We start from the raw sequence: 16,548 nt of genomic DNA, 5'->3' as shown, positions 1-16,548 counted from the left end.
TCCTGAGCTGAGCCACTGGCATTACAGCTGGCTGACTTTTAGTCGTATTAACGGTGTCTTTTGAAGTGCAAGTGTTTTTAATTTTGGTGAAGTTCAACTCATCAAATTTTTTTCTTTTTTGATTTTGACATTATTTCTAAGAACTATTGCTTAAACTCAAGTTACAGAGGTTTTTGTTTTTGAGCTAAAAGTTTCAGCTCTTAGAGTTCAGTCAATGATCTGTTTGTTAGTTTTTGTATACAGTGTGAGGTCAGCATCTTACTTCATCTTTATGCTTATGGACATCCCATTTTTCTAACATTGTTCACTGAAAACTGTCCTTTAGCCCTTGAATTGTATTGATGTATTTGTTGGAAATGAACTAATAACGGATTAATCCTGAGTTATCTCGATGTCTATTTTTAAGAGAGTAGGAAGTTGAGAGAATATGTGTGTATAAATGCATAGTAGGGGGACTTGGAGCATATTTACCAAATTGTTGACAGTGGTTACCTCCTTAGAGCAGATTAAAAGTACTAGACGATGGAGATCATAATTCCCATCCTACTAATAAGTATGTTTCAAGAAAATGAGGAGACAAGCCACAGCCTAGGAGAAGATATTTGTTAAAAGGCAGTTGTCCAAATAAACAAAAAGTCTTAAAACTTAGCAATTAGACAATGAACAACACAGGCTAGGGGTGTAGCTCAGGTTTAAAGGGCTTGCCTAGCATGTGAGAGTCCCTGAGTTGTTCTCCAGCACTGCAAAAAAATTAAAGGAAGAAGAAAAAGAACTAAAAAACTGGGCAAAAGACCTGAACAGATGCCTGACCAGAGAAGATAGATGGTGAAAAAGCATATGAAACCATGTTCAACATCCTATGTCATTAGGAAATTGCAAATTTAGTGAGTTGCCAGTATACACCTGTTAGAAAGGCAAGAAGTCCAAAACACTCAACACCAAATGCCAGTGAGGGAGCAACAGAATATAGAGCTTAGGAACTCAGTCATTGCTGTGAGATGCAAAATGACACATCCATTTTGGAAGAGTTTTGCAGTTTCTTACAAAACTAGACATACTCTTACCATATACAGAAATTGCAGTCTTTCACATTTACCCAAATGAGTTCAAAACTTATATCCATAAAAAAAAAACCTGCACGCAGCTGTTTATAGCAGCATTATTCATAACTGACAAAACTTGGAAACAACCAAGATGTTCTTCAGTAGGGGAATAAATAAATAATAGTTGGTTTTTTTTTGTTTTGTTTTGTACTGGGGATTGAACCCAGGGACACTTGACCACCGAGCCACATCCCCAGCCATTTAAAAAAAATTTTTTTTGAAACAGTGTCTCACTAAGTTGCTTAGGGCCTCACTGAATTGCTGAGGCTAACTTGAATTTGTGATCCTCCTGACTCAGCCTCCCAAGCCTCTGGGATTACAGGTGTGTGCCACCATGCCTGGCAATAGTAGTTGTTTAAAAAAAGAAAAAGAAAAGAAAGATTGTGTTCATTTGTATGATTTAAGAAACAAAAACACTTAAGATGTATTTCCTATCATTTTAATTACCAAAAATAACCTAGGAGAGCTATTCATATATGGCAACCTTTGTTTTGATTTTATCATAAATATTCTTGATTTAAACACTAAGAACACTAAATTCAGATTGACTCAGAGGCTGGGTACAGCGGCACACACCTGTAATCCCAGTGACTCTGGAGGCGGAGGCAGGAGGATCATGAGTTCAAAGCCAACCTCAGCAAAAGTGAGGCGCTAACCAACTCAGTGAGACCCTGCCTCTAAACAAAATACAAAATAGGACTGGGGGTGTGTCTCAGTGGTTGAGTGCCCCTAAGTTCAGTCCCTGGTCCCACCTCTCCCTTCCCCTCCCAAAAAAATTAAAAAAATAAAAAGAGCTTAGCTGAGCACAGTGGTGTACCTGTAATCCCAGCAACTTTCAAGGTTGAGTTAGGAGGATCATAAGTTAGAAGACAGTCTGTGCAACTAAGCAAGACCCTGTCTCAAAATAAAATAATAAAAAGGTCTGGGAATGTAGCTTAGTAGCAGTGGCAGATCATCCCTGGGTTCAATCTCTATTACTGTCAAAAAATAAAAAATGACTTGGGCTGGGGAGATAGCGCAATTGGTAGTGCTTGCCTTGCACTGGATTTGATCCCCAGCACCACAAAAAATAAAATAAATTTTAAAAATAAAAATAAAAACTGACAATCTAATTTTAAATAACTCCCCTTTTTAAAATTTTTTTTAATTTATTTTATTTATTTTTTTATATGGTGCTGAGGATTGAACCAGTGCCTCACATGCTAGGCAAGCACTCTACCACTGAGTCACATCCCCCAACCCCCTTTTCATCTTTTATTTTGAAGACGCAGTCTCTCAGAGTTGCTGAGGTTGGCCTTATACTTGAGGTCCTCTTGTCTGAACCTCTAGAATAACTTGAATTACAGTCTTTCATCTCCCTGTCCAGCTGAGTCACCAGTTCTGAGTCACCATTCTCAATTTTTTTGAAGCTTCAGTTCATTAGTTTGTAATTTTAATATATTTAGCATTGATGTGATAAACTTAGACTTTATTTATTAACAGGTAGAAGATGTAAACCGAAAATTCAACAATCTGACCAAACTGGAGGAGTCTGGATGGCAAAACAATAACAATACAAATAAAAGAGTCATTCGGGTAAGTCTGTGGGGTTTATATTCATATTTCTAATACAGACTCTTCTACTTTAATTGTTTTTTTTTTTTTAAGTTTTAAGAACATTTAACTTAGTTTTCTCATTTTACAAAGTAAGTTTTATACATTTATGTACAAAGTCATGATTGTCTTTAAAGCAAGAACAAGGAAATGATCACAAAATTTAGAATGTTTATTTCTGGAGAGAAGAAAGTAAGAGCTATGATTGAATTGAGGCACCCAGATGGTTTGAAGTTACCAGATAGTGGGTAACTGACTGTTGGTTTTATTCTTTAAACTGCACTATGTATTTGTTTGTAATGATAATAGTGGACTGGGGATATAGTAAGTAAAGTCAGTTGGTAAGGGCTTGCCTAGGATGCATAAGGCCCTGGGTTCAAAAAAGGCCCAGGACCTCCAAAAATAAGTAATGATAATAATAGTGAATGATTTATGTAGTGCTTTGTATGGGCCAAATATTATTCCAAGTACTTTACATAATTTGTGTAATCCTCACAGCAATCTGGTGAACTGGGTGCTGTTAGCTACATTTTATGGTTGAGGAATCTGAAGCCCCCAAAATTAAATCACTTGCCCAAAGTGGAGCTGAGTTTTAGGCCAAACTTTCTCATTCCAGAATCCATGTTCTTAACCAATTGACTGTTCCCTCACTGTTTTATATGCTTTTTTGTGTAATATATTTTAGAATGAAAGACATTTTTTAAAAGAAAAAAGGAACAGTGGCTCTTCAAAACTTATGTCTTCTTCCCTATATCATTACCTGGTAAATTTTTTCTATTAGCTTTTCCATGTAAAATTTGCTTTGTTAACCTAATAAATTCAGTTTTTATCTATTTTTAGTCATTTTTTAAAATCATTTTAATATCTACCTTCTCCAAGAATAATAATAACATTACTATGATAGTATTAAGGATTTTTTTTTGTTTTTTATTTTAGTTGTAGACAGACATGGTACCTTTATTTTATTTATTTTTTATGTGGTGCTGAGGATTAAACCCAGTGCCTCACACGTAATAGACGAGTTACAACCCCAGCCCAAGTTTTCTTTTTATTCATGTTAGTTCTTTTCAAGATTAATTTAAGAAACATCCCATTTTTTAGTGTAGGTTAAGAATTCCTTATCAAAAATGCTTGGGACATGAGATATTTCAAATATTGGAATATTTGCACATATATAATGAGATATTTTGATGGTGGGACCTAAGACTAAACATGAAATTCATTTATGTTTCATATACAGCTTACTATATACATAACATGAAGGTAATTTTATTCAATATTTTTAATCATGTCTCATGGTATGGAATTTTCCACCTGAGGTGGCTTTTTAGCACTCCAGGTTTTGAATTTGAGAGCATTTTACAGACTTTGGATTTTTGAATTATGGATGCTCAACCTACACTTTGCTAAGTCAAGATAAAAATATGATACTTTTTAAAAAGTTTTTAATTTTCCTACAAACTGTTTTATAGTAAAACACTTAATGCTCAATTACTTATAGTAATCTTTAGTCCCCAACTGACCTTTATACTCCAAGTTTTTTTTTTTATTTTAGTGATATTTACATAATACATACATCACTAAGTTCTTCCTCATCACTGCTTTTCTTTGTCCTTAGACACCTTAAGTCATCTGATGTTGGGGGATCCCCTGCACCGACTTTTCACTTGTTTTGTTCTTCAGTTTTGCCTTGCTGGAATGCTGTCGCCTAACTGAGTGCTAAGAGCAGGATCTTCCTCTTCATCTTTACTTTTTCTACTTTCTCAATTTCTTTTTCTGGTTCAGAAATTTTCTTTCTTTTTACTTAATTTTTTCTTTGGAGGCTCACATTCTCCTGGTCTGTTTTTAGGACAGGCATAACTTAAGTGTCCACTCTCCCCACATTCATAACACTTGGGTTTCTCAAAGTCGTTTCACCTTCAGATGAACTCAGCTGCTCTTCTGTTGTCAGTAGCAATGCTTGCCTTTATCACTCTACCGAATGATGGCTGTTATTGCTCTATTGCAGTTTTTCTGCAGCCTTTATCCAAAAATAAAACAAATGTAACCCCTTTACTGTTTCTGATGTCTTTGTCTTTCATTAAGTAAACTTCACAGCTTTACCTTACTCTGGTGTCATTTGTTATTTCTCAGGGAGAAGGGCAAGTTAAATACATATACTGTGCTCTTACCTGGAACTAAGCTGCCACTCATTTGTTTGGGTAGGGCAGGCTTCAGAGGAACACAAATGCTTGGCTCAGCTGGAGCTCAACCCCAACTCTTCCTTGCTCCTGCAATGGACTTGGCATCATGAGTCCTGGCAGGGGTCAAGCCCAAAGATCAGGTGGTAGTCTCTATCATTTTTTTTAAATCTAGTAATATTTTGAGCTCAGTGGTTTTGGTTCAGATAGACACTTGTCAAGTTGAGCATTACTGGTTTAAAACCATGCCTGTGGTTTTAAACTCAGGTTGTCTAGATTAGTATTTTATTATATTATGTTATCCAAATAAAGACTGTTCTGAATCTTGTCTTTGAAGTTTAAGGTGATAAAGCATTAAAATAACCTTTATTATAAAATTATTTTACTAATAAAGTCTCATGACAAGAAAGACCTTGAGGGCAGTAACTAAGTGATTGAATCAATTTCAGATCTTCTAAATAGTTAAGGGATATTACTTATTAAAGCTACTGGGGATATTTCTTATTGAGTACTTAGTCCTAGAAATATTAATCTCAATGATAATGGCTATATCATAACAGAGTCCTGTAATTCTGCCTGTTATCACTAGATGTCTCTCTCCTCCTACTTTATTGGATACAGTTTGTTTTTTTCATTTTTAAGGCTTTTTTTTATCACTCCCACTCCTACCCTTCTTGTGTATGTTGGGATGTGAACCCAGGGCTTTGTGTGCTAGGCAAGTGCTCTACCATGAGCTGTACCCCCAGTTCTTACAAGCCTCTGTTAAGGTTATGGAACAAATAATTCAAAACTACATTTTATATATATTTTGATATCACACCCTCCTGTCCCTTGTTCATTATCCTCTTACTCCATCATTTAGCCTGTTTCCTCTTCCTATTTTCTCCATTGTTTTGATGTGTGTGTCTTAACTTTGTTTACATTGAAACAAACAAACAAATTTGTAGTGTCCATCTTTTCCTCTGATTATTTGTACTTGCCCCTCTATTTCCAAATCACAGGCAAGCTTCCTGAAAAGGTCATCAATTTGGTCCCCATTTCTCTGCAACTCATTGAAATTCAGTTTCACTTCTCCCTGTCCCTCTAGAGCAGTTATCAAGGCTATTAATCAACTCATTGCTGAGGTTATTAGATACTTAATTTATAAAATCTTACTCCATAGCATTAAATATGTTCTATTCTTTTTCTTGAAATTGCATTCTGATTTTCCTCCTACCTCTCTGCCCATTCTTTAGTTATGTTTGCAAGTTTGCTTTTCCATTATCTCTTAAATATTTTTATATTCAGAATTCCTACCTCAACTCTCTTCTTGCCTTTCATATTCTTTTTACCCCCAGTGCTGGAAATTGAACCCTGGGCTTCATGCATACCATGCAAAGCTTCTACCACTAAACTGCATTCCCAGCCCTTCCTGTGCAATTATAACCCACTCTTCAGTGATTCCCAAGTCTGTATTTAAAACCATACTTACTGCCCAACTATAATTCTATATATTATGACTCCATATACCTTAAAAATCAATTTATCTGTGGGCCGGGGTTGTGGCTCAATGGTAGAGCACTTGCCTAGTATGTGTGAGGCACTGGGTTCAATCCTCAGCACCACATATAAATAAATGAAGAAAATAAAGGTCCATCAACAACTAAAAAAATTTCTTTAAAAATCAGCATATCCCACACTGAAATGATTTCCACACACACCTGTGCTTCCCTGTTGCCATTCTATCAGGTTTGTGAGAAACTCGAGTACCTCCTTTGATCCTTTCCTTTTTCTATTTCACCATCTCCATCCCACACACATCCTGTAGATAAGCAAGTCGTCTCAATTCTGCCTCTCAAATATCTTTTGAATCCAATACTTTTTTCCACGTCTTTTTCCTTAGTCTAACTACCGTCATCTTTTTCCAATGTCATTGCAGTATCTCCTTCCCAGTTCATTCTCTAGGTGGTAACCATTCTCTAGGTGGTTCCTAAAACCCACAATTTTATACTGTTAACCTGTTGCATAAAAGCTACTCTTTGTTATTCTTTTGTCATGTGTAGATGAACCCTCCAATAATTATACACAAGAGATTTTATAATCCCGCTGTTGCTTACATCCTTCCATCTTCTCTTTGCTTTCTTTCCCTTCTGGCTTTGCAGACGTGCTGTTCTATCTAGCCTTCCTTTACCCCATCTTTTACCCTGGCTAACTGATTTCAGCTAGGTGCTGCGTCCTTGTAAGCTTTTCTTGATGTCCCTGAAGATTGGTTTCATTGTCATTCTTATAATCTACTACAGCCCTCTGAGTTTACCTCTAACACGATATTTACTCTTCTTACTGTCCCAGATGTATACTAAGCTATAAACTCCTTTAGGGCAAGAACTTTGTCCTTTACCTTTTTTTCCTCTCCTCCACTTTTTTGCAGTACTGAGGATTGAACACAGGGGCACTCTACCACTGAGCTACATTCCCAATTCTTTTTTATTTTGTTTTATTTTGAGACAGGGTTTCACTAAGTTGTCAAGGCTGTTCTTAAACTTGTGATCCTCCTGCCCCCTCAGCCTCCTGAGTAGCTGGCTGTACTCTACCATTTTGCCCCCCGAGTTTTTAGCACATACTAGGAACTTGATAAATATGTGGGGAATGTGTGATATATTTTATATATACTTTTTTATTAGACTTTTTAAATGACAAGATTGTTTTTCTTATAGTAAAAGCTTTAATCATTATAATTTCTTTTTGCAGAAAAAAATTGTCTCAAGCATAGCAAGTAAACCAAAACAAGATGATGGTGGAAGGATTGCAGCTAGAAATCGCCTAGCTGCTATAAAAAATGCAATGAGAGAGAAAATTAAACAGGAGGAACACTCTGAGGCAACAGCCCCTGTAATATCAAAGGAAGTTGACAAAATAGTGTTTGATGCTGGGTTTTTCAGAGTTGAGAGTCCTGTCAAATCATTCTCAGGTTAGTTTTGTTTTGTTTTGTTTTTCTGAGACTTCTTAAGGGAAATATTTGAGGCAGGTTTTTAAAAAACATGAAAAAAGTTTTGACATGAAAAGATATAACCCTCTGTGTTAATTCACACACCCATGCAAATCATATTTTGATGAGTATGATCAGTTTGGTTTAAGTGGGATGTGTTTCATAAGATTGCTTTTGTATTTTGTAAGTGATTTCATAGCTCTTGTTACCATGTAACCTGACAGTCTAGGAGCTTAGGTCACAAAGTCCTAAGAGGTAAGGATAATGATGGAATCAAGAGAAGTGAAGTTATTTTCTTTGGGCAAGAACTTGGATTAGAATTAAAATGAAAAGCCAGGCATGGTGGCACATGCCTAAAATCCCAGTGACTCAGGAGACTGAGGCAGGAGAATTGGGAGTTCAAAGCCAGCCTCAGCAACTTAGCGAGGCCCTTAAGTAATTCAATGAGACCTTGTCTCTAAAAGGGCTGGGAATGTGGCTCAGTGTTTAAGCGCCCTTGGATTCATTCCCCAGTACCAAAAGAAAAAAGATGAAAAGTAGATTGAACATTAAACGCTTGCACTTCTACTGTGCTTAAAATAAAGCTTGTGGAAGGTGGAATTGGTATCATTTTCATTTAAGTTAAAACTTATACTCAAATCTTTCGAAAGACAGTAAAAGTACTAATTTCCCAATTTTAAAGGATTCTAGTGAGGTTCAGGGGTGTGGCTCATTGATAGAGCTCTGCCTATCATGCAAGAGACCCTGAGTTCAGTCCCTAGCACTTCAAAAACAAAGTAAGTGAGATATTCTAGTGAATCCATTTTTTAATACTTCGGGAAACTCTAATTTTCTACTTTTTTGAATAGCTGTTATTTTATAGATCATTTTTATTAAACATGTATCTCAGTTTAAATTATTTATTTATAAGCTACATATGTCCATTAAGATGTCCATGTCCACTAATAAGTTTTCTAATAAACCTAAGCTTCTAATACCTGCTATCTGATATTTTCATTAAGACGTAAATGTATCACCTTGCTGGACATTGTGGCTTATGCCTTTAATCCCAGCAAGTCAGGAGGCTGGTGCAGGAGGATAACAAGTTCAAGGCCAGCCTCAGCATTTTAGTGAGACCCTGTCTTAAAAAATAAAGAGGAGTGGGGATGTAGCTCAGTGGTAGAGGACCACTACTGTTTTAAAAAAAAAAAAGACGTAAATATATTATCTCAAGCATATTTCTGCCTTCTTGTTAGTTTTGATATCATAGCTGGAGTGGCTTTGGTTTGTTTTCTCCTTTTAAGCAGCTGAACTCTCCATATATGCAGGAGTCCCCCACCACTACTAATAGCATGGCGCCTCATACTTTTTAAGGATCCTAGTGGTTTTTGCAGCTAGGAACTCATCCCCCTCTGTTCTTTCAGGTACGCAACTGTACACAACTCCATCCTTATGGAGAGGGAGGTTTGTGATCTTTTAAAATTGAGGTATAATGCTTATAATTTCTATGAGGCTTGTTAACAAAACAATAATCTTTGAAGAGGCTCCTTTCATCCTTTTGCCAGTCCCTAGAGGCAACCACTTTCAATTCTTATTATATAGTCTTTTGTTGTTGTTTAATACTAAACAAGGTTTGATTGTTTTTTTTAGAAACATGTACTTTACTTTTGGTAAACTTTCTTTCCTGTACTTGATTTCTTCTACTTCCCCAACTTTGCTCGACTTGATTTCCTCAATTTTCCTGATGGCTTTCATGTTTTTAATTTCAAAAAACTCATTTTCATTCCCCAAGTGTTCCATTTTATAGCATTCTACACGTGTTTTGTAAGTGCACTATGGATATTAATAACACTTCTATGTTTTTCCCCTAATGTAGTCAGTATTTGCTTCAAGATGATTTCATCTTTTGTTTTTCTCGGAAGTTTAATCCCATACTCGGTTATGGTTACGAATGTGTAGTAAGCAGCTGGAACCTCTGTGCACATGGATTGTGCCTTTTCTGTGGAGCCAGATAGCTGGGCCATTGTATTGGGAACCTCCATGTCACTGCATTTAAGTCTTTTCTCATAGACTACTCAGATTCCCCAGAGAAGATTTTTCTCATCTGCTGTCTGGATGCTATAATTTTGGCTGCCATCCATTCAGGAACCAAGCAGAGGGGAAAAGTCTCAACAACTTATTTGTAAATATTCACTTACTCTTCTTATTTTCAATGCAATGACCCATCTTTCAACTATATCCTGTTTCACCTATTTCAGGAACCCTCTAGTTTGTGTGGGGAGAAGGAGCTGTTGTTGACAGTTGGCTCTACTATGCAGAATGATCAAAGGAATCTGAGCTCTGATTCTTCAAACTGACTTTGAAACTCCTCTTCTGTTTTCATCTCCATTTTTATCTCCACTTTCAGAAATACTTTGAGCCATCAATTCTTTTGAAGGGTTCTGAGGTAGAAAATGAGTTGACACCTCTTTCCTGATTGTGACTTGCCACAATACATTACAGCTTCCAAAATGTTCTTGTTATTGTTCTTTAGTTTCCTTTGTCCTTGTAGAGTTCTGCCTTTTAAGATTACTTCTGTTAATATTATAGTAATGAAATGTTAAATGGAAATCCAGTCTAATTTGAGGTTTTAGCACTGTTTTTAATAAAAAGTTCCAAGCATTGACTTTAACAAACATTATCCACCAGAAGAAAGAGACTAGTTAGTAGGATTTGAACTGTCTTACTGGTTTTAAAGAAAAGTGAATGAAAGAAATTTTTGATATTGAGTTGATTTCACTCATCTTCCAGTACTCTCCTCTGACCGTCTTTCTCAAAGACGTGGAACACCCAAGTCCATCAGCAAACCCATATCTGAGAGCAAGGCTCATGAGGACCTTCTAAGACAAACGCTACCACCAGAGAATCCTGATCCTCACAGCACCAAAAGTGAATGTGTTGATAAGAAAATTTTGTTTTCAAATATTTCTGAAAGCAGGTATTTCTTTAACATGTTATTAAGAGTTTAACAAATGCTAATAATAAATAACCATTTCAGATTATTAAGCTGGTAAAATATGCCTGGAATATATTGTTAATTAGATTTCACAATGATCCTATAACACAGGCAAGTCTTGCTTTCTATAAATAGAAAGGAGATTGAGATTTAAGATTTCAGGTTGGAGCTGGTCATGGTGGCTCGTGCCTATAGTTCCAGCTACTCAGGAGACTGAATAGGGGAGGATCACTAAGCAACTTAGACCCTGTATCAAGAAAAAAATAAATGACTGGGGATGTGGCTCAGTAGTTAAGCACACCTTGGTTCAGTCCCCAGTACCAAATAAAACAACAATTTATCACTTATTATCTTTCTTCCTCTCCCCGCCCCCTGACTAAATTGCAAAGGCTGGTCTTAGAACTTTTGATCCTCCTGCCTCAGCTTCCCTGGTTGTTGATATTACAGGTGTGCAACACCACACTCAGTTTGATTTATTTTTGTTTCTCAAATACCAATAACTTCCCATAGTATATATCCTGTAGATTATTGTATTATACTAGGAAGATCCATAATTGCATTTGTCATATTACTAATTTTTTTAAAAAGTTTGTTTGCCAAAATAGTCCAGAAAGAGTATCTTAGTAATAAGCAATTTTGTGCAATAAAACCAAAATGAAGTTAAAAATTTGAAAAATAGAGTGTATTAAAAAAAACTTCAAAGATATTGATATGGGCCTGGAGATATAACTCAGTTGGTAGAGTGCACAAGGCCCTGGGTTCAATCCCCGGCACCAAAAAAAAAAGATACACATATTTCTAATAAAATACAAGTTAGGATTTTAGATTGTATTGTATTATAACTAATGAGCCAATGTAAACAACTAACTGCACAGTAATTGGGTTGCTCAGCCTCCAGAAGTCAACTTCATCTTGACCTGTCCCTGGTGTGTGGCTCTGGATTTGGCTAAGAAAGTCTTGCTGGTGCAGCTACATTAGCCCGACTGGCCAGCCAGACTGATAACTGGCTCATGAGCGCTCTGGGGGAAAATGCCTTGTTTGTAAGGCCATGCTGTAGTAACTATAGTCCATTATGTCTCCATTGGGCTGGATCTTGGACCAGGCACTCTTTGACCACTTTCCTACAGTAACTTTCTTCATAAAGGATAGATTTTAAAGACAAGTCAAAAGATAAAAATATGCTTAACTATTGAAGTATAATGCTGCTTTTTTCCCTTTCTTTTCTTTTTCAGGAATAGCATAATAGATGATGCTCAGTGTCCTGGATTACAAGGTTTAATTGAAATGAACCATGTAAGTCCTATTGCAGGGTGGAAGATAACCCTGTACATCATCTGTTTATATCATTACGTGTAGTAATTCCATAAGCAACACCTAGATTTTTCTATTAAAAATTATATCAGTCATACAGAATATAATTCTTGTTTCAGTGACCTTTGGATTATTTGAAAACAGGGTTTTTTTGTATTTTTCATCTCATATCAGGGCGAATATGGAACTAACAAAAAGGAAGAAATTGCAGACGTTGTGGAAAGAATGGAACTAAATTCTTCAGTTACCTCACAAGATGTTTTGATGACTAGCCCTGAAAAAAATGTACTATCACAAAATAACATCTTACAAGAAGAAGCTAAACCTTCTCAGTTAGGTAAGATTGTTTAAAATACAAAGAGGCTTTGTTGAAAAATGAACTTGGATTAAGGTATAGATTGTCATAAATCTGAGTACTATTTTCTAAGAATGAAGATTAAGAAATTGAACTTTCACAGTAAATATTTCAAACTAGTTTATGAGCTGGGCATAGTGGTGCATGTCTGTAATGCCAGCAACTTGGGAGGCTGAGGCAAAAGGATCCCAAGTTTGAGGTCAGCCTTGGGACCCTGTCACAAAATAAGAAATAAAAAGGGCTGGGATGTAACTCAATGGAAAAGCACCCCTGGATTCAGTTCCTAGTATCTCCCCAACCAAAAACCAAACACTAGTTTATGTTGTAGTAGCCTACCTTTTTTTTTTTTTTTCTTTTAGTATTTTTTAGTATTTTTAGTTGTAGATGGACACAATAACTTTATTTTATTTATTTATTTTTCTGTGGTGCTGAAGATCAAACCGAGTGCCTCTCACATGCCAGGCAAGTGCTGTACCACTGAGCCACAACCCCAGCCCAGTAACCTACTCTTGACCCCAAACCTTGAGAGAGACCTAATTAAAAAAAAAAAAAAAAAAAAAAAAAAAATTCAAAAACATATACTAATCGACACTGGAGATAAGGAACAGTTTACCTAATATCTACTTTGGGATCCTTCATTTAACAGCATTTTGTGAAGTCTCAGAAAATTCCTTCAATTTTTTTAGTCCTTTTCTTTAACACATATCTCCAAACCTGTCTTCAAAATATCCTATTTTTTTCTCCCTAATGCCTACCTAATTTTGGGGGGGAGGGCAGGGTATTGGGAAAGGAACCCAGGGGCACTTAACCACTGAGTCATATCCCCAGCACTTTTTTATATTTTATTTAGAGATAAGGCCTCCCTAAGTTGCTGAGGCTGGCTTTGAACTTCGAATTCTCCTGCCTCAGCCTCCCAAGGCACTGGGTGCACCCAGATCCTACCTACTTTTGTTGTGGTTGTTCTATAAGAGGAAAAAGGTCTTATGATTTTGTTATGTTATAATGTGTGCCAGTTTCACCTATTATTTTCATCTGCTACCGTGGTTGTGGTCTAGTTGGGACCTAAGGTGTAAAATAAAATAGTTAATGTCCAGGCATTTAATAACCTCCACCTGATTTTTGTCAGCATCTTTTGGGTATCTTTAATATTATAAGTATGAGATTGATCATAGAAGATACTTTCTATACTGAAGTTAAGGATAAAAATATTACTAAGAAATGTAATTACTTTAAAAATATAGTGATGTATATTTTTGTCTTCGCATGTGATACACAGAGCTTTTCATAACTTTCAAGTCTATCCATTTCTAACATCCTTGCCACAAGAATATTCTTTAAAGTTAAAAATTATTATTTTTCTTATTTCTCAGTACTACTTGATAATAAAAGTGTCATTACTGAATGCCACCTTCTTGATTCGGTAAGTTTTCCAACTTAATTTGACAATTCCTTCTATTCTAGATTTGTTTTATAAAATGAGTATTAGTTTTCAATTTGTGTAGTTTAAAATTTGTCTTATTGTTTTTGCTTACTCTGAAATCCATTCATTAGTCTGTTGCTAAAAAACTTTCTGTTAGAGAAAAAACTTTCCAAAATATACTTTCTAAAATATAGTATGTTTTAGTATTTAAAACCTGAACATTTATTTTCCTATATGGTTTATCTATCAAATTTAATATGAAAAATTAGTTGAATACTTGATTGTCTAATATGTGGCTTGGATTATGCTGGGTATTTCTAAGTGATGCAAGGAAAATAAAGGTAAAACTGCTTATCTAAAACATACAGTATGTGGGCAGAGGTATTATCTATACTGCCTCCAGTCATCCTTGGTTATTTGCATCCAATTTTTTTAGATTACTCTGTTTATATTCTGCTGTTTTGTTTGGGAGCTTTCTAGACTTTACTTTTGATGTTCTCTTGCCTCCAAATCTAGTCAAACATTAGCCCTTCTCTGAAGCCTTCCCATAAAAGCTCTTCTATCTCATGTTAATTTACACAGACACATAGTGCATAGTACATAGGCACATAATGCATATGTGTAATTTCTTATTAAGAATGTAAACATGAGTGGCATGCAGTGGCACTTACCTATAATTCCAGCAACTCAGGAGGCTGAGGCAGGAGAATTGCAAATTGACTGGTGCCTTGATTTGTTAATGTTTGGTCTCAGAATATGAGAAATTCATTAAATTGAGTGCCTTCTTTGTGGTCAGATTATGGACTGCCTTGTGTCTTAGAAGAAATTGAGCCGGGAGTGGTGGCATACGCCTGCAATCCCAGCAACTCAGGAAATTGAGGCAGGAGGATCACAAGTTCTAGGTCAGTCTCAGTAACTTAGTGAGGCCCTGTCTCAAATTTTTAAACAAAAAGGGCTAGGGATCTGACGCTGTGGTTAAGAACCCCTGAGTTCAATTCCTGGTACCAAAAAGAAAGGATTTTCTTCTTGGTTTTGGCCTTCCTTAATCATAAACTGAAATCTAGAGGATCAGGGACTTCAGTATAAGCCAATTTGTATAAACTTGATTTAATCCTGTTTAAAGATCTGAACTCTGGATTATTGGTTCTGAAAATATATAAGTAAGTCTAGAAGTTAATGAATCAAAAACCTTCATTTTTTAAATATTTTTAACATGACTAAAGGCGCTTGATGGTTATATATTATTTCATTATAAATCTTAGTTTCCCTGTGATTTGTTTTCCCAGTTTCTTAAATATTAGAATTTAGATATTTAAGTCTACCTGGCTATTTAGGCCCAAATTATTGCTTGCCTAGTAGTACAATTTAAAACTGAAGTAGAGCTTGACGGGAAGGAGAAAAGGATCCCAGCAGGGTCACACTCTAGTAGAGAGCTATTATATGGTTTAGAATTTGTGAAATCTGCATGGTGGCCTAAGATATGGTCATAATTTTATTCATCTTGCATATGCTGCCTAATTATATATATTGTATAGATATAGAAACATTAGATGTGTGTGTGTACAATTTGAGGAATGAATTCCTAATTTTTTTATTAAAAAAATTATATGAAGTTAGGTCTGCTAGAAAGTAGCATAGTCATTATGTAACTAGTAATGAAGTATTGTTGCATAGGGAAATTTATTTATGTTATTAATTGATCCACTATTATCTAGCCATGTTGAAGATTTACTTGGTAAAACTCTTGATGGTTATTTTAATGATTCCTCTGAATTTGTTCTCTAGCCAAGCCTAAACTTCAGTAATCAGGTGGAGAGGAGACATCAAGAACATGCCAGACATATCTCCTTTGGTGGTAATCTGATTACCTTTTCACCTCTAAGGCCCCTCAGTGGACAGCAACCAGAAGAATTTTGAATTAAAAATAAATCCAAACATTTTCTTCATATTATCAATGCTGTGAAATATTCTTAGACAATTGGAAGTTTGGAGATGTATTTGTGTTCACCTCTATTCTATCCACTTATACATTGTCACATAATGTTTTAATATTCAGTATTCATCTAAGTGTATTTTGGATATACTATTTCTCAGGGGAAGTGGGGATGTTTTGTATATTAACCACATAGAATAAAAGGTATGTTTTGTCTTGTCTCTTTTGTTTAAAATGTGTAGGTTTAAAGCCGGTTATAGTTACTTAGAGCTTATAAACATTTTTAGTTTAATTAAAATATTAAAACTTTAACCAAAATATTTGCATCCTTTTATACTTTCTTCTTAATTTAAACACTTAAATTTGTTGATATTAAATAGCTTTGAGATTACATTTTCCAGGGTATACTGAATTTCTATAGATGAACTTTCTGGATTGTGAAGTCAGCTTACATGGTACAGTTTCAAATGGCTAAATTATTAGAGGTGCCCATTAAATTCTTGCCTTTTTCTTTTCACTTTCTACTTAATGAGACAACAGCCATTGCCTTTCTCTCTTGAAGAGAATCATATTAATCACAAAACGTATTTGAAATATTTTCTCTTTTAGACACATTATTTTTTAAAATATAGGCTGGGCAATCCCAAGCTACTCGAGAGGCTAGGCAAGAAGATTCCAAGATCAAGGTCAACCTGCACAATCTAACCAGACCTT

The 16,548-nt window shown here is 35.5% G+C and overlaps 1 protein-coding gene across 1 annotated transcript in view; it reads left to right on the top strand.

Moving 5' to 3' along the window:
• Positions 1–16,139, top strand: part of Dlgap5 (DLG associated protein 5) — a 38,547-nt gene extending 22,408 nt beyond the window's left edge. The window contains exons 13-19 of the mRNA XM_047540355.1: positions 2,586–2,678; positions 7,604–7,823; positions 10,611–10,797; positions 12,048–12,108; positions 12,301–12,463; positions 13,852–13,901; positions 15,687–16,139. Of these exons, the coding sequence (XP_047396311.1) occupies positions 2,586–2,678; positions 7,604–7,823; positions 10,611–10,797; positions 12,048–12,108; positions 12,301–12,463; positions 13,852–13,901; positions 15,687–15,818 (906 nt within the window). The 3' untranslated portion in view covers positions 15,819–16,139. The remainder of the gene's footprint in view (positions 1–2,585; positions 2,679–7,603; positions 7,824–10,610; positions 10,798–12,047; positions 12,109–12,300; positions 12,464–13,851; positions 13,902–15,686) is intronic.
• Positions 16,140–16,548: the final 409 nt, after the last annotated feature.

This window comes from Sciurus carolinensis, chromosome 2, assembly GCF_902686445.1.
Source record: "Sciurus carolinensis chromosome 2, mSciCar1.2, whole genome shotgun sequence".
Lineage (NCBI taxonomy): Eukaryota > Metazoa > Chordata > Mammalia > Rodentia > Sciuridae > Sciurus > Sciurus carolinensis.
Note: the sequence above shows the minus strand (reverse complement) of the source record. Positions and strands in the feature narration are given on the sequence as shown.